At 37.2% G+C, this 19,618-nt stretch overlaps 1 protein-coding gene and 1 non-coding gene across 2 annotated transcripts; one reads left to right on the top strand and one right to left on the bottom strand.

Annotated features, from left to right (window-relative positions):
• Positions 1 to 518: 518 nt before the first annotated feature.
• LOC141697334 (oleosin H1-like) lies at positions 519 to 1,180 on the top strand. Its single transcript, XM_074501642.1, has one exon. The coding sequence runs from the start codon at positions 617 to 619 to the stop codon at positions 1,178 to 1,180; it is 564 nt and encodes a 187-aa protein (XP_074357743.1). The 5' UTR covers positions 519 to 616.
• Positions 1,181 to 4,303: 3,123 nt separating this feature from the next.
• Positions 4,304 to 4,410, bottom strand: LOC141709255 (small nucleolar RNA R71). Its single transcript, XR_012569841.1, has one exon. It is a non-coding gene; the product is annotated as a small nucleolar RNA R71 (small nucleolar RNA).
• Between the last annotated feature and the right edge of the window lie 15,208 nt (positions 4,411 to 19,618).

The raw sequence follows: 19,618 nt of genomic DNA on the forward strand, positions 1-19,618 counted from the left end.
TAGTGCGTGACTGATCAGCAGCCTAACCTTGGTTTTAAAATTAAAATGAATATCCAATTCTAATGATTGTTTAACAAGAAATTTGATTCCTTTGAATCATCTCGTTTGATACTTGTTTAACCTCAGTCATTGTTATTATGACTTGCTGAGCTAGTTAGCTCACACTTGCGAATCTTTTTATGTATTTTACAGTTAAAAATGATATGGTTGATAGTGAGGTTCCTCAGTCCAAAGTGCGAGCTAGGGTTCCAGTTTGAGTTGGTTCGAGCTAGCACGAGCTTCATATGGTAGTAATATAGTAAGATTGTAAGAATAATTTCCTTATTAGTTGTAAATTAAATTAGTTGGGATTTGGTACGTTGTAATATAAGTTAAGGTTGTGGCTTGTTTTCACACTTTAACCTGTTGCGATCTGTGGTTATGTAAAACAAGGTCATTGCAAATAATATTTCTTATACAGGTTTATATATTGTGTATGTGTTGTGGACCCCAAACTTCTGACCCGGGTTTGGAGGACGCCAAAATATCTACGGTACTCACAGCTGAAACAAATTATTTTTTTTCTCATTAACCCTTTCTCATCTAACTCTCTTTGGAAGCCGCCTCCAAAAAAGTCATGAATCTCAAATCAAGAATGGCAGACCATCAAACCTACCCTCACCAAGTCCAAGTCTGCCCACAACACACCAACCACTCCGCCGAAGTCATATCTCTCCCCCTAAAAAATACCCCCTCCACCTCTCAAGTCCTGGTCATCGTCACTCTCCTCCCTATCAGCGAAACCCTACTTTTCCTCACCGGAATAACCCTAATCGGAACCCTAATAGGCCTTGCTGTAGCCACACCACTTTTCTTCATCTTCAGCCCAGTTCTTGTTCCATCAACTCTCACTATTGGGCTTGCTGTCACTGGATTTCTCGGATCCGGGGCTTTTTGGTTGACGGGGCTTTCATCGCTCTCATGGGTTTTAAGTTACTTTAAACAAACTAGCCAAGCAATGCCATATCATATAGAGCTGGCTAAGAAAAGGGCTCAGGAGATGGATGCGTATGCAGGACAGAAGACTAAAGAGGTGGGACACACTATTCAGACCAAGGCTGGTCAGGCTCATGACACAACTAATACAAATGGAAGGGACACTCCTATGGCGTACAGAAAATCTGGATGGCTTTCTCCATAGGTATAAATTTAAGGTTTATTATAAAATTAATTTAGGGTTTATGATATCAATTTAGAGTTTTGGCTTAAGGTTTTATGTTCTTTATATACTATAAGCAAGAAGGATGTTATTTGAGTTCATATTTTATGGTTTTATTTACTTTTCAGATTTTAGGGTTAATGATATCAATTTAGTGATTTCAATTTAGGCTTTTTCTCACAAGGGTTTCATTTAATTTAGAGACTTGAACTTATTTGTCATTTAATTTTATGTCACCAGCTTGTGAAGCGAAATCAACTTTTGGCTGGGATAATATTGGTTTCTTGTTTCATCACATTTGCCGAGGCACGTGAAATTGCTACAAACAAAGTAAGTTTATCTCCTTTTAAGATGATTGAATTCTTTCCCATGTAATGACCATATTCTTTCCTCTGTAGTGACCAAATTTACAGGTTTCCCCGATCTTTTATATGGCCCAATTTTTCACACCAAGTAACAAAATTTGGTAACCCTGTTATTGTACTCATTGTAAATGTGTCCAGATGGTGGTATTAATTTATACTAGCACTCCATATGCTTGAGCTAGTCTGTAGCACTCTTCCATTTGGCCGTTCACTAGTCCCTGTAGGCAAAAACATCAAATGCACCTCACTAGATTATATAAAGTAATTTCTTATAATAATAATAAGTTAAGTATATGTAACATGAATGGAAAGTAATTCATTGTTGTTGACCTCATAGTAAATGAAGAGAAACACATTTGCTTAATTTACTTTTATAATTCAGACGTCACAAATAGCTTACCTAGAGTTAAAATTTAGTCCTCGCCAAAACCTATTACTAACAAATAATAATAAATCAATAAGTATCAGTTTATGCATTTTAATCATCCATTTTAAAATTATAATTATTATATTTTAAAAAGGCATGGAATTTCATAACCACACTAGACGTATTAAGAAAACAAACTTTTCTAACGATGCCTTTGGATTTATTAAATGGATCTAACTCATTTATTAATTCATCAAATTCAATTATGAAATTAAAAATCGAGTGCAATAACAGGTGTTAAGTGGCATTTATATCCACTTATAATGCTTCGTAAAGCTTTGAATTAATATTTTGTACTCAAGTTATTTGTGTTTTTGATGTATTTTTGTAGTGTTTTGCATTTCAGGCATATATCCGGGATCGAGGTGATTTAGTATTGCTTTGATGCTAAAATGGTATTAGGAAGGTGTCGTGAAGATTGCTCATGCAAAGGCCATCAAGAACCAGCAAATAAAGAAAGCAATTTCAATTTTTCCAAAAGGACGGCGCGCCCGCGCTGTGCTAGCGCGCGCCCAGCCAGAGAAGCAGAATGTCAGCGCGCCCGTGCTGGTGAAGCGCGTGCCCGTGCCAGGTTGGGATTCCAGATTCCTGTTTCAATTAGAAGACTGTTTTTCTGGGCTTTTGGATTAATTGGGCTGCTATTTAAAGACAACTTAAAGACGTTTTTCATAAGACAGCTTAAGCAGAAGACAACGAGAAGACCTATAGCACAATTCAACGAAGGCGATGAAGATCTAGTTTATTCTTGTAATTCTTTGTTATAAGTTGTAATCTTGGATGCTCGTTTCTTGTTTTGTTGAACCTATACTCTGGATTTCATAGTTTGTTTATTATTTATTTTATAAAGACCTAGTTTATTATACCATGCTTTCATCGGAACCCACGGTGATGATGAGTTCGGTTATGGGTTAATCGTTATCGTGGGGTTCTAGCGGATTTACTTATGGATTTTAGTAGTTAATATGTTTTGATACCTTAGTGTGTTGTGATTGTATAATGTCCTAGTATTGGTTGTGCTTATTCGTCTTATGAGCGTCGCGAACTTATAAGATAGTGTGTTAATCCCTAATGAAGCGACAATGAATTTAGAGGTTTAGAACTTGCCATGCTAGCATAGGTTCATGTATTTGATATGCATGATTCATAGGTAATTTTAACCATCTTACTTTCCCTATGTAGTCATGATAGATAACTTGTCGTTAAACCGTTATGTTGTCAAATTCTATAGATATATAGGGTCTCAATATAATTGGTGTCTATTCAGCTTCAATCTCTTTTTTGGATGTCTGATAGTAGGGTATTCGTACAACAAAAGTTGGCGTTTACTAGTTTCGTGTTATCTGATTAGTGTCATCACCATTGCATGCTAAGGTTAAGAAAAAAAGGCTATTGAATGAAGTATAAATGAAATTGGAATCCCATGTCTGTGTTATATAAGAAAATCAACATTTTACTCTCTTAGTTAATTGCATGTTAGTTAATAATCTTAGTTATAAACAAAACCAATTTGTTATTCGTCTTAGTATTGAATAATAACAATACCATTGTTGCATAAGTGCATTGATTGAAATTAACCTAAACCAGTCTCTATGGGAACGAACTAGAATTAATTCTATATTACTTGCGATCGCGTATACTTGCGTGAATATTAGCGCGTGTTTTTGTCCTAACAAGTTTTTGACGCCGCTGTCGGGGACTCGGTGTTAATTTTTAGTTTATGTATTTGTCATAAGTGGTCGTTAAAGTTCATTGACTCAGACATTGTTACTTGTTTCCTGTCGTGTTTCAGGTACTCTAGCGAGCGTGTATGCATACGCGTTCTCGGTCTCATAAGAGAACACTGGATCAAGCCAAGGAAGAAGTTGTAGTAGCTCAAGAAGTTTTTGAGGAAGTAGAAAAAGTTGAGGAAGAAGCACTAGTTGAGATGGGAGATTAAGCAGCAAATTCAAAGGCTTTGATGGACTAATCTAAGACGAAGATCAATGATATTCATTCTAGCATTATCAGGCCATCCATCGCGGCTAACACCTTTGAAATCAAGTTGAGCACGATTCAGATGATACAAAATTCAGTTTAGTTTGGGGGTTCTCCTATAAAAGATCCCAACACGCACATTAGGGATTTCATCAAGATCTGCGACACTTTCAAGTTCAATGGAGTTACTGAAGATGCTATTAAGCTGAGGCTTTTCCCATTCTCTCTGAGGGATAAGGCTAAGTGTTGGTTACATTCTCTACCACCAGGCTCTATTACTACTTGGGAGGATCTTGCTCAAAAGTTTCTCACTAAATTCTCCCTATGGCGATGACAGCTGCAATCAGAAATGCTTTTACTCAATTTTCACAGCAAACGAGAGGATCTTTGTGTAAGGCTTGGGATCACTATAAATAGATGCTTAGAAAGTGTCCTCATCATGGGATGCCTGACTGGATGATCATTAACTGCTTTTACAATGGGTTGGGTGCTACTTCTAGACCCATGCTTGATGCAGCATCAGGAGGAGCCTTATGGGCCAAAAGCTACAATGAAGCTTATGAATTGATTGAACTGTTTGCTGCTAATGAATACCGGAACCCAACTCAGAGAATGCCTCAAGGCAAAGTACCAGGAATTTTGGAAGTGGACACAGCTACTGCTATAGCTGCTCAGCTTCAAGCTTTGACAATGAAGGTGGATTCTTTGGCTAATTTTGGAGTTAATCAGATCACTAGTGTTTGTGAGCTTTATGCTGGTGCGCATGAGACGGAGTAGTGTGCTATTTCTAGTGAATCAGCTCAGTTCGTGAGCAACTTTCAGAGATCGCAGCAACCAGCTCCAGCCACTTACCATCCCAACAACTGCAATCATCCTAATTTCAGCTGGAGCAACACTCAGAATACAGTACAACAGCCTTATCAGCCATATGCAGCAAAGTAATACAACCCTCATGGTTTTCAACAGCCGCAATATGCACCAAGGCAACAACTCCAACTTCCGCAGCTACCTCAATCTAATGAAAAATCTGAACTAGAGGAGTTGAGGCTCATGTGCAAGATCCAAGCCGTTTCTATCAAGACCTTGGAGAATCAAATTGGGCAAATTGCTAATGCCTTGCTAAATCGACAACCTGATACACTCCCTAGTGACACTGAAGTGCTAGGCAAGAGAGAAGCTAAGGAGCAGGTTAAGGCAATTACATTGAGGTCGGGGAAGGTTGCGAATCCCGAAAAATCTCAAGTTCAAGAATCTGAAGTCGTGGATGAAGAAGATGTGCCGAAGGAAGCAGAAGTGGAACCAAGGAAGACAGCTATTGTCAACACTCCTCCTGAGGGTAATACAGGGGAAAAACAGGTCTATCCTCCACCTCCTTTTCCTAAAAGGCTGCAGAAGCAAAAGCTGGATAAGCAATTTGCTAAGTTCTTGGAAGTTTTCAAGAAACTTCATATCAACATACCTTTAGATGAAGCTCTTGAACAAATGCCTAGCTATGTGAAGTTTATGAAAGGTATTCTCTCCAGGAAAGTGAAGCTCAATAACTTAGAGACTGTTGCTCTTACGGAGGAATGCAGCGCTGTACTGCAACAGAAGTTGCCTCCGAAGCTTAAAGATCTTGGAAGCTTCGCTATTCCTTGCACTATTGGAAACTTGTCGTTCGACAAATGTTTATGTGATTTGGGAGCTAGCATCAATCTGATGCCTTTATCTGTCTTCAAGAAGTTGGACTTACCTGATCCAAAGCCTACTTATATGTCCTTACAGTTGGCCAATCATTCTATAACATATCCACGATGCATTATGGAGGATATTTTGGTTAAGGTGGACAAACTCATTTTTCCTGCTGATTTTGTAATTCTTAATTTTGAGGAGGATAAGAAGATTCCCATAATCTTGGGAAGACCATTCTTGGCTACTGGCCGAACCTTGATTGATGTGCAGAAGGGTGAACTCACTATGCGAGTACTGGATCAGGATGCGACGTTTAATATTTTCAATGCCATGAAATTCCCTACTGATAATGAGGAATGCTTAAAAGTGGAATTGGTCGATTCTGTGGTTACTTCAGAACTTGATCAAATGCTAAGGTCTGATGCCTTAGAAAAGGCCTTATTGGGGAATTTAGATAGTGAAGATGATGAAGGTGATGAGCAGTTGTAATATTTGAATGCTTCTCCTTGGAAGCGAAGGTTAGATATGCCTTTTGAATCTCTTGGATTGGAGGAGCTGAACAAATCTCCAAAGCGCCTCAAGCCATCTATTGAGGAAGCTCCTACATTTGAGCTTAAACCATTGCCTGAACACTTAAGGTATGCTTTTTTAGGTGATGCATCTACTTTGCCTGTTATTATTGCATCTGACCTTTCAGGAAGTGATGAGTAAAAGCTTTTGAGAATTCTGAGAGAGTTCAAATCGGAAATTGGATGGACTATAGCAGATATCAAGGGAATCAGCCCTTCTTATTACATGCATTAAATTCTGCTAGAGGAAGGTAGCAAGCCTACTGTTGAGCAACAAAGAAGTCTGAATCCAATCATGAAAGAAGTTGTAAAGAAGGAAATTCTCAAATGGCTAGATGTAGGGATCATCTATCCTATTTTTGACAGTTCTTGGGTGAGTCCAGTTCAGTGTGTTCCGACGAAAGGAAGCATCACAGTGGTTGCTAATGAGAAGAATGAGCTTATTCCTACTCGAACGGTCACGGGGTGGAGAGGTTGCATGGATTACAGGAAGCTAAATAAGGCCACAAGGAAGGATCACTTCCCTCTTCCTTTTATTGATCAGATGCTTGATAGATTGGCTGGGCATGAGTACTATTGTCTTCTGGATGGCTATTCGGGCTATAATCAAATTTGTATCGCTTTAGAGGATTAGGAAAAGACTACCTTCACATGTCCGTTTGGGACTTTCGCCTTCAGAAGAGTTTCTTTTGGTTTGCGTGGAGCACCTGCCACATTTCAGAGATGCATGATAGCTATCTTCTATGACATGATTGGTCAGAATGTGGAGGTGTTTATGGACGATTTCTCTGTGTTTGGTGATTTTTTTGACAAGTGCTTGCAAAATCTTGGCGCCGTTCTTAAAAGGTGTGTTGAAACCAAACTGGTTCTCAACTGGGAGAAATGTCACTTCATGGTGCAACAAGGCATCATTCTTGGGCACAAGGTCTCTAGTAAAGGTCTTAAGATGGACAAAGCCAAGGTGGGGGTAATTGAAAACCTTCCCCCATAGGATAAGATATTGATTAATGAGTCTTTCCCCGATGAGCAACTGTTTGGGGTACAAGAGGAAGAATCGTGGTTCGCAGACATTGTGAACTACCTTGTGAGCAACATTATAGGCAAGGAGCTGACCAAATCATCAGGAGATGTATTCCGTACAATGAAACTGAGGGAATCTTGTGAGATTGTCATTCGATTGTTTATGGAGGCCACTATGGTGGAGAAAAGACAGCAGCCTATATCCTTCAAGCAATATTCTTCTGGCCTACATTGTCTAAGGATGCGCATCAGTTTGTTTTGAAGTGTGATCGATGCCAACGTGTTGGTAATATGTCCAAGAGGGATGAGATGCCTCTTAATGTGCTTCTCGAGGTTGAGGTCTTCGATGTTTAGGAAATTGACTTCATGGGGCCATTGATCTCATATTGCAATAATCAGTATATCTTGCTGGCGGTTGATTATGTCTTGAAATGGGTTGAAGTCAAGGCTTTGCCGACAAATGATACAAATGTAGTGCTTAATTTTCTTCATAAGCAGATATTCACAAGATTTGGGACTCCAAGAATCATAATCAGTGACGAGGGATCGCATTTCTATAATCGCAATTTCACAGCTATAATGCAAAAGTATAATGTGAATCATCGCCATTGCTACAGCCTACCATGCACAGACTAATGGGCAAGCTGAGGTATCTAACAGAGAGATCAAGCGTATTCAGGAGAAAGTTGTGTGTCCATCAAGGAAGGATTGGTCTTTGAAGCTGGATGAAGCTGTTTGGGCGTATAGAACATCATACAACACTTTTCTTGGCATGTCACCGTTTCAGTTGGTTTATGGAAAAGGATGTCATTTGCCTGTGGAGTTGGAGCACAAAGCGTATTGGGCTTTGAAAAAATTGAACCTTGATATGGATGTAGCTGGAAAGAAAAGGATGCTTCAATTGAATAAACTCGATGAGTTTCGACTTCAAGCGTATGAAAACAATAAAATGTATAAGGATAAAGTCAAGAGGTGGCATGATAAGGGTCTAGTGCTCAAATCATTTATGACGGGGCAACAAGTTCTTTTGTTCAACTCTCGTCTCCGTCTTTTTCCTGGAAAATTGAAGTCGAGGTGGTCAGGGCCGTTTGTTGTCAAAACTGTGTTTCCACATGGAGCGGTGGGGATTTTTGAGAATGATCAAGGCCAAGCATTCAAGGTGAATGAACAGAGATTGAAGCATTACTATGGGTATACGGCAAACCGTGAGGTGGTTAGTGTCATTTTATTGTCAACTTGATCACGGGGATTCTACATCAAGCTAGAGACGTAAACCAAGCGCTTCTTGAGAGGCAACCCAAGTTTGTTATACATTAGTAGATAGAGGAAGAAGAAAACAAGGAGAAAACTACTAAAAAAATCAGAAAAAAGAAAATTTCCAGTGCCAAATACAGTAGCACGGCGTGCCCATGCTGAGAAGCGGGGCGGCCGCGCTGAAACTTCAGTAGCACGGCGCGCCCGCGCTAGTATGCGGGGCGGCCGTGCTGGCTCCCTGGACCTGAAAAAAATCAGAAAAATCGAAAATCAAATACAATATCAATTCACAACCAAATTTCTTGCTCCCAACTTCCATATTTCCCTCTCCAATTCGGTTTCAAACATCCCAATACTCCCATTATTCCCTTAATCAAATCCCACTTCTATTCTAAACCTAATTCTCTTCCTATATACACACACACTTATACACGAATCTCTCCATCACTTTTTCAAGTCTCAAAACTCTAAAATTCTCTTATACACATCTCTTATTCTCTCTTATTCACTTCCAATGGCGCCCAAAAGACAACGAACCCAAGTTAGCAGTAGCACCACCGATTCTTCAAGTGTTGGGGGTGTGAGGCCTAGGTTTTCAACTCCGGAGGCTGAGGCAGAGTATACGAGGCTACTTTCAAAGCCCATAGCAGAGGAGCGAGGTTTTCTGCCATCGGGGAGGGATGGTAAGTTACTGGAGATGATTGTGGAGATGGGTTGGATTGTTTTTTGTGAGGCACCAGATGTATTGCCTATGAGTGTAATTCGTGAGTTTTACGCAAATGCGAAGGCGGACAAGAATGGTTTTACTGTGGTGAGGGAGTTGACTGTGGAGTATAGTGCGGAGGCCATTCATCGGGTGATAAATTAGCCTGAGAGACAGCCTGAGCAGGAGGATTGGAATGCGAAGATCGGGGAGGAATTTAACTTGGATTTGATTGTTTCTACATTGTGTGTTCCTGAGACTCATTGGAAGTTCAAGAGGGGAACGAATGAGTATGCTACATTTCCCGGCTTTATGCATGAACATGTATACCGTGCATGGAATTCATTTATTTGTGCTAATATTATGCCTTCATTATATGTGCATGATGTTACGGTGGACCGGGCAAAGCTGTTGTGGGGTATTCTCCAGGGTGATTATGTGGACTTGGGTCTGTGATTTATCAGGGTATTTTGAGGTTTCTGCGAGGCAGCACTACGGGTTCTATTCCGTATGCATCGATTATGACTAAGCTGTGTGTGGCGGTTGGAGTTCATTGGCCCACCCACGAGCAACTATAGCTTCCTAGTGCCTCGATTGACAGTACGACAATAACAGTTATGTAGGAGTGGTATGGTGGGATGCCTGATCCGAAGGGGCTCGGTTATTCATATGACCACTTGCCAGGTGGACGGTGAGCACCTCAAGAATATGCTGGTGGGACGACTCAGGCCAGCAGAGCAGTATGGAGAGCTCAGTTGGGCAAGGCCGGTCCTTCACGGTCACAACAGCAACATCAGGAAGCAGAGGGTAGTGCTGGTTTGGGTTCAGCATAGTATAGGCGCTTGATGAGGAGGATGGATGTGATGCATGACATCCATAGTAGGTTTACATATGATCTCACCCAGGCATTGGGGATTGCATTCAGAGCCACAGAAGTTGACATCCAGTGGCCAGTATTTGGTGAGGATTTTGTGTACCCGCCGCCTGACACTACTGACACGCCACCCCATGAGGGTGATGACCCTAATTCTGAGTAGGTATGCCCGATTCCTTACTATTACCTTCACCGGGGACAGTGAATATTTTAAGTTTGGGGGTGATAGTTAAGGAACATTTGTTTGTGTGTGTCCATATAGTTTGCATATTCATGATAGTTTATTTTCATATAGTTGCATATTTGTCATGTAGTTTTTTTATTTTGCATGTTATTTTGTTGCATATAGTTCATGCATTTGCATTATAATATGATCCCTTAAATATACTTTTCCGACTGATTTGTGATATTGATGCTAGTGTAGTGATGTCGTGTATAATGATGTTAAGTCCTATCGAGTTGATTTACATGCTAGCAGCGATAAAATTTCACTAAATCTTATAGGTTGCTTGAGTGCTAGATCCTGGTCATTCTTATTTGTTTGTCGAGGTTTAATCATTCTTTTATATTTAAAATTGAGGATATTCTCTTAATGATAAAATAACATGGATATTTAAAAATTAAAGGAAAAAAATGGATTTCATTGCTAGTTGTTGTGGTTAGGTGTCAAATGGCTTTTAGCCGGCTCATTTTATATGAGTAGTCTAGGGTTGAGCGAGATGGAGGGAAACACACTCGTTCAGAAAGCATGTAAAAATAAATAGAAAAAAAGGAGACGAAAAGAAAAAAAAAGAAGAAAAAAAATGTGTTATGTCTAATTGATCACGAGTGGGCTCTTTAATACTCGAGTTTTTAAGTTCTCAGGGGACTTTGTGCCTAGTGACCTAAGGCTTTTATAGTCTAGGATCCACTAATCTAACGCTCGCTACATGGGTATTATTGTATAAGTCTTTTGTGGACATCACTCATTGCACGGTCAAATAAGCATATTTATGATTATTTATGTGTTGTGAATCAAAGCATGAATCCATATAATAACTCCAATATAAAAATTGAAGTGTTATAAGTCATTTTGAGTTTAACGTTTATTCTATTTATAACCTTGTGATTGCCTTGATGAGTAGTGAGTCATGATTATTGATCTAGTTGCGTTAGTACATCTATTAAACAATTGCACACACACATACATTTCTAGCTTGTGAGTTGACTTGTGAGATTTGATTGAACTTGTGCGAATAACGACATTTGTTGAGATGTTGCTTGTCAGTTGGTTAGGTTATTCTATTGGGATCGTTGCATTCATGTAGGTTGCATTCATGCATTTTTATTTCTTGTTCTTTGAGTCTATTTATGCTTGAGGACAAGCATCGATTCAAGTTTGGGAGTATGTTAAGTGGCATTTATATCTACTTATAACTCTTCGTAAAGCTTCGAATTGATGTTTTGTACTCAAATTATTTATGTTTTTGATGTGTTTTTGTAGTGTTTTGCATTTCAGGCATATATCAGGGATCGAGGTGATTTAACATTGCTTTGATATTAAAATGGTGTTAGGAAGGTGTCGTGAAGATTGCTCGTACAAAGGCCATCAAGAACCAGCAAATAAAGAAAGCAACTTCAATTTTTACAGAAGGACGGCGCGCCCACGCTGTGCTAGCGCGCGCCCGCGCCCGCGCCAGAGAAGCAGAATGTCAGCGCGCCTGCGCTGGTGAAGCGCGCGGCCGCGCCTGGTCAAGATTCCAGATTCCTGTTTCAATCAAAAGATTATTTTTCTGGGCTTTTGGATTAATTGGGCTGCTATTTAAGACAACTTAAAGACGTTTTTCATAAGAGAGCTTAAGGAGAAGACAATGAGAAGACCTATAGCACAATTCAATGAAGGCGAAGATGATCTATTTTATTCTTGTGATTCTTTGTTATAAGTTGTAATCTTGGATGCTCGTTTCTTGTTTTGTTGAACCTATACTCTGGATTTCGTACTTTGTTTATTATTCATTTTATAAAGACCTAGTTTATTATACCATGCTTTCATCGGAACTCATGGTGATGATGAGTTCGGTCATGGGCTAATCATTATCGTGGGGTTTCAGCGGATTTACTTATGGATTTTAGTAGTTAATATATTTTGATACCTTAGTGTGTGGTGATTGTATGATGTTTTAGTATTGGTTGTGCTTATTCGTCTTATGAGCGTCGCGAACTTATAAGATAGTGTGTTAGTCCCTAATGAAGCGACAGTGAATTTAGAGGTTTAGAACTTGCCATGCTAGCATAGGTTCATGTATTTGATATGCATGATTCGTAGGTAATTTTAACCATCTTACTTGCCCTATGTAATCATGATAGATAACTTGTTCGTTAAACCGTTATATTGTCAAATTCTATAGACATATAGGGTCTCAATATAATTGGTTTCTATTCAGATTCTATCTCTTTTATGGATGTCTAGTAATAGGGTATTCGTACAATGAAAGTTGGCGTTTAATAGTTTTGTGTTATCTGATTAGTGTCATCACCATTGCATGCTAAGGTTAAGAACAAAAGGCTATTGAATGAAGTAGTAATGAAGTTAGAATCCCATGTATGTGTTATATAAGAAAATCAACCTTTTACTCTCTTAGTTAAATGCATGTTAGTTAATAATCTTAGGTATAAACAAAACCAATTTGTTATTCGTCTTAGTATTGAATAATAACCATACCATTGTTGCATAAGTGCATTGATTGAAATTAACCTAAAACCGTCTCTGTGAGAATGAACTATAATTAATTCTATATTACTTGCGATCGCGTATACTTGCGTGAATATTAGCGCGTGTTCTCGTCCTAACAACATGACTACAAAATAGTGTATGCGACTTGAAATTATAAATTGAACTTCAAAAGAAATAGTCTTCCATATATTAATAACTCCAATTATTTAATTATATATGTTTATATATTTAGCTTTACAAAATCATACTTGCTTAGGTTTTACTTTTATATAATCCTACAAATTTTGCAGGAGACATTTAAGAGTTGTTGGCTACTTGTTCTATTTATTATTCTCATGGAAGTGGGGGGAAGTGGTAGTGGGAGCGCACTGAGTAGGGTCACCGATAACAGACGGAGAGGTGGAAAAGGTAGAAATGACACTAGGGGCCTGGGCCAGGGTAGGGGTAATGGAGAAGCTGATCCTGAGGAAGAAAAGGATGCAAAAGGAAGTGATGAAGAACATGAAGATGATGATGCTGGATAGAGTGACGGTGTTCTCACATTTGGGAGAGCTCAACGCAGCATTTGTAATGGTGATTACAAAAAGAAGCCACAACTTGGACAACCAGAACTTGGAGTCGTAACCTTTATAAATGGAAAAAAGTAAACAATTTTTTTATAGTTTTGTTATTTTCCAACAAATTATAATTTGTTACTTACACAACTTCTTTCATTTAACAGTATTAAAGAGGCTCGTTACAAGAAAATAATTAGAGCGGTAGTAAGAAATAAATTTTAAACAGAAAAAGGACACGCACGAGAGGCTTTTTTAAACAGGTGTATCGAGGAGTTCAAGGTATGCTAGCTTATAAATTTTCAGAACTTTTCAATTAATATGACCTCTTTATATTAATGCTCGCTTGTAAAAAATTCTAAAACTTTTTTCCCGAAGGAATACTACAAATATCAGCCAGAATATAAAGTTGATAAAATCAAAGAACTCGAAAGGGACGCTGTCGTGAGAAATCATTTGAAGGCAAATTTGAAATGTTATATGAATGATTGGAAGACTTATGCAAATAATAGGGTTAAAGAGGCCCATGCCAGGGGAGACACAAGCGCAACCCACTTGCCCCCTACTACTTATCAGAACCTGCATGGGAGGTTTTATGTGACTACTGGGAGACTGAGACATTTTTCCAAGTTATCAGAAAATGGAAGGGAAAATGTCAAGAAGTCAGATATTAAGCACTCCAATGGAGCGAAGCCTTTTGACCAACGTTATGAGGCAATATTTTCTCTTTATATGATGGTGTTGAACTTGCTATTTGATTTTTCAAAAATATCTTTTATCTATACATGTTCATATTTTTTTATATCTCTTTTATAGGAACTGGAGAAAAAAATTGGAAAAGCCTCTCACCCTTTTGGAAAAGTTTGATGTTTCGTATAAAAAGAAAGGAAAAGTGGAAGAAATAGGGAGAAAGCTTAGAGTATGTTATTCTCCTTATTTTAGTAAAAATTACGAAAGGCCTGATAAGTAGCAGTAGTCATTACCTTTGGGCGGTGTCGCTCTGGTGAATATTCTGTGAGACAATAGTTAAGTAGCAGTAGTCATTACAGCTCCCACGGTTTCATTATAAATAGCTTTTTGTGATGAGATAACAAATTTCAGCTTCTGATCAACCTAATATTTCCCGTAGTCAATCACTAATATGTCTCCCAAAGTTGAGAGCTCAACTCTAATCTGTTGTTACTCTCTGACCAGCTATTGTTACTCTCTGAGCAGCGAATGACTTTTAAGTATCAATATATATAATCCCTGAGGTAACCCACCCCTCCAAATTATCAACTGTACCCTTAGTTAAGCCTTATCATGGTTACTTTTTATTATGGTAAAGGTCATTTTTGTCATTTTAACATTTATTTTTCCTCTTCATCACTCCACTTATTCTCTCTCTTCTCCAATTATTATATTACCCTCCACCTATTCTCTCTCTTCTTCATTTTTAATTATCCTCCACTTATTCTCTATCTTCTTCATTTTTAATTATCCTCCACTTATTCTCTCTCTTCTTCATTTCCTATATCCGCTTTATCGCTTCTTAATTATTTACATCCATTTATTCTCTCTATCATCCATTTCTTATTTATCCACATACCAACCATTAATGGTATTTTTTAAATCATTTTTCAGTAAATTTTAATTTTCTCATTTTTTGAAGTTATAAATTCACATCGGTCTACATTTCTTAATAACCAACTACATACTTTAGTTAAACCTAACTTGAATTAATTACAGTAAAACCTCTGCACACTATAATCATTTGAAGGGAAAAATCAATATATATATATATAATTCCTGAAGTAACCCACCCCTCCAAATTACCAACCATACCCTTAGTTAAGCCTTACCATGATTAATTTATATTATGGAAAAGGTCATTAATGTCATTTTAACGCTTATTTTTCCTCTTCATCACTCCATTTATTCTCTCTCTTCTCCAATTATTATATTACCCTCCACCTATTCTCTCTCTTCTTCATTTTTAATTATCCTTCACTTATTCTCTCTCTTATGCATTTTTAATTTTCTCATTTTTTGAAGTTATAAATTCACATCGGTCTACATTTCTTAATAACCAACTACATACTTTAGATAAACCTAACTTAAAATAATTACAATAAAACCTTTGCACACTATAATCATTTGAATGGAAAAAAATTACCATTATGAGTTTATTTTTTAGTAAAGATTAACATATAAATTTATATTTTTAAAATTTAATTATAATATTTATTATGTATATTAAATACATTAACTTAAAAGATATATCATAAGTCAAGAAATTTAAGAGATGCTCAATAAAATGGAAATATTTTGAATACAACAATAAGAATATTATCGCTTTGATGAGTTATTATCGCAAGCTAAAGAATGAACTATTAACCCATGCGATCAAGTCACTATCATAAAAAATATTGGAAAAGTATTTTAAGTCAAGTTGAACTTTTATTTAATAAGATTATATGTTATTGCATATGTATACATACAAGCATACTTAATATTAAAGCATTTTAATTCTAATATGAAGAAAAATTAACATGCGATGGTTTAAAAAAGAATAAAATATATTATGCATTACTTAATGCAAATTCTCTATGTAAGAACCACAGTCCAACATACTCACTGAACACGAAATTCGACATCGCATATCATTTTTATTCTGGGGATATATTAACTAATATAATTTTTACAATACTCATCTTTCAAGTTTCAATCTTTCCTTTTTCCCCCTCACAATTTGACATTAGGATGACAATCAGGTCGGTTATGTAATTATCAACACCCAAACCTGAATTTTTAATTCATAACCGAACCCGACAGAACCTGAAAATGAATTTTTGAACCCGATCAGACAAACTTTAATTCAAATTCGGGTATCCAAATCATATTTTTTTATTAAATATGAATATACTGAATAATATTTATTGAAACATGTTCTAAATATTTCAGGTAACAAATTAGTTAAATAATGTAAATGTTATACCTAAAATTTCGGGTTTAATTAGACAAACTCAAATTTTGTTCCGTACTGGACCTCGAAAAGTACCCCAAAAATGAAAACCCGAACTCGATCAAATAAACTTTAGTTTGGATTTGGGTATCCGAAACATGACTTTTTGGATTGAATATGAACAATACTGAAATCCGAAACCCAAAATTAGGTAATAAATAAAATATAGGGTCGAATACGTGACCTACAGTTGTAACACCCCCAGATCCGGGGTCGGGGATCCGGGTCGTCACGGTCTTTCTTTCCAAAAATATCACTTAACTTAATTAAAATAAATAACCTCATGATGTGACCCCACACTAACACACACCACAACACGTTATAGTCTCATAGATGAAATTGAAATAAGTACAAGTCCTTGAATCCACAAATTAAAAGTTATTACAACCCAAAATGATTACTTAATAAGTTTACAATTAATTGCCATTATTTGCCACAAGTTATAATTATACATAATTGATTCCCAAAAGTAGAATACCTGATCTACAGATAGATCTACCTCTGCAGCTATAGCAGCTATGATATCAACGGGAAGACGCGGGACGCTTCCCACGCTCTTGCGCTGGGTCTGCTTGAGTCTGGCCATCTTTCCTAACTATTGTTGTGTGATGAAGAATTGAAGCAAGAGTGAGCATTATAGCTCGCAAGATAATATATAGTGTAATTAATAATGCAAGTATCTCACTAGATAACTTACTGAAATATTTATCAAATGTAAGATAATTACTTACTGGATATAAGCTTAAAGGGAGATGAAGTTACCAATTACTTCACTATACTTATATCATTTTAGAAAATTACTTGAACTATTACTGCTCAAAGTATAATAAGTTTTCAAAGGTTCATCACATAGATGGGACCTCAACTAAGACCTGAATAGATTCAATCCTTGAATTATTGATTAAAAAGAAATGAAGTTACGAGATACTTCATTAAGTCCCGATATATATATACCTATATACATTGCTCATACATTCCCCGAAAACCTCTGCCATGAAAAGTATAAACAGAGTTGTCATATCCAATGAATTTGGAAAGAAGAGAATTTTGGCATAAACCCGACATCTTGCTGATCAGGCAAAGATACCAATAAGTAACCTTTTCTACTGGAGATGGATGAATTCCTCACCGGTCATCACCCTGGCCGCATTAGGACCTCGCGCTAGACCATTACCCGGCCACTCATATGGCACCCTCCAAACCCGGGTCAGAAGTTTGGGGTCCACAACACATACACAATATATAAACCTATATAGAAAAATATTATTTACAATGACCCTGCTTTATATAACCATGGATCGCAACAGGTTAAAGTATGAAAACAAGCCACAACCTTAACTTTTATTACAACGTACCAAATCCTAACTAATTTAACTTACAACTGATAATAAAATTATTCTTACAATCTTACTATCTCACTACCGCCATAAGCTCCTGCTAGCTCGATCCAACTCAATCTGGAATCTTAGCTCGTACATTGAATTGGGAAACCTCGCTATCAACCACATCCTTCTTAACTGTAGAATACATAAAAGATTCGCAAGAGTGAGCTAACTAGCTCAACAAGTCATAATGACAATAATTGAGGTTAATCAATGATCAAACAAGATGATTCAGAGGAATCAAGTTTATTGCTAAATAATCATTAGAACTGGATATTCATTTTAAGATTTTAAAACCAAGGTTAGGCTGCTGATCAGTCACACACTAACCCCGAGCAAAGCACACAACACTGCTCTAACTACTGGATCTAAGGCACACATTGGCCTAACTTGACCATTGATATGGTCTGACCACGAATCTGGTCCGTACATAAAAAAACAATCCAATTCTAAAGCAGTTCAATATGATAAACAATATAATTCGATACAACAAGATCATAATCAATGATGATTAAACACTTGAATAAAATGTAAGGAAACTCATGGATATCACAAGGGTATATCAGGGTATGTATAAGAAACGGTTTTCAGTCCGTAAAGGATCAGGTATTAGACAAATAATGATTTTTCAAGGTATAGTTCTTTGATGTTATAAAGAATGGTTGGAGTATAAAAGTTTCTGTGTTTTCAAACAATTTTATTCCAGTGTTTGGTGTTTGGTAGTTATACATTCGGGGAGTAGTATCATATTTGGGAGGTTTGGTAATTGAAAATCAACAAAGGATGGTTTACAAAGAATAAGACTTATGGTTCAAGATCAAGAAAATCAGGGTTCAAGATTAAATAGTTTAAAGCACTTGCAATATTAAAACATGAGTTATTTTGAATATTAGCGACATGTTATGAAACAGTTCGAAAATATTTGCAATATATCTTGAAGAAAAGTTCAGAAGTACTTGCCTTATAGGGCTTTACAACTATTACTGATCAACTCTGAGCCGACTCTGCCGCTCAGGCTTTAACGTTCAACCACTAGACCATATTAGATTCGACTTCGACACTCAACGGGTTTTTCTGTTGAAACTCTACTGAGCTCGTCGACTGCCTACTAGGTCATCTTTAGTCCAACGTCCATTTTTGGTTTCCCGACTAGAACCTACAGGGGCGAAATACCCTATGTTAGACGCTCAGTTATGCTTGACATATCCTTGCTAACCACCTACCCATACGATAGCATATTCCGACTCGTAATCATTCATATTATAATAACACAAACAATAATTAGGGTTCATGTTCTCGAAATCGGTTCAGTGTTCGTTTTCAGAAAATAGGTATACTCATCATTTTACGAAATTAGGGTTACTGAGTTTTGGACAGAACATTCATCGCAATATACAATCAAGTTCGTATAACGTATAAGTATATATATTCACTCGACGTCCCGATAATTACCGGATACGCTCCCGTATTTTCATAGTTCGATTTCCCGGAAATCAGGCAGCATCTCCTTTGTTTATCGGACTACCCGCGAAACATCAATCGACGTCAAATCCCAAACACAACAATCGCAACAATTATCTAATCACATTCCAATTCCACAAATCCCAATCACTGATTTAAACCAACTAATTATTATTATTCGCGTTTTTAACATTTATTTCTTTTAAAATATTAGGACTCAGAATAAACATCACAGTCCACTGTCGGCTCGCCGAGGCTCATCGCCGACGGCGGTAAAATTCACGGGTAACCGAAAAATTTTGGGTGTCCAACGCATATTCTACCGATTAATTAATAATAATCCCCGCAGAAATATTTACCTCACGTATTGCAATCAATAAACTCTACAGAAATTTTATAAAATTAATTAGTTAATCCAGTCAATACAAAGTAAACGACAAAACAGAAAA

This window comes from Apium graveolens, chromosome 2 (genome assembly GCF_009905375.1).
Source record: "Apium graveolens cultivar Ventura chromosome 2, ASM990537v1, whole genome shotgun sequence".
In the NCBI taxonomy this organism is placed as follows: Eukaryota; Viridiplantae; Streptophyta; class Magnoliopsida; order Apiales; family Apiaceae; genus Apium; species Apium graveolens.

Bases quoted from the DNA above. Each gene is read 5' to 3' on its own strand.
- LOC141697334 (XM_074501642.1), top strand. From the start codon at position 617: ATGAATCTCAAATCAAGAATGGCAGACCATCAAACCTACCCTCACCAA.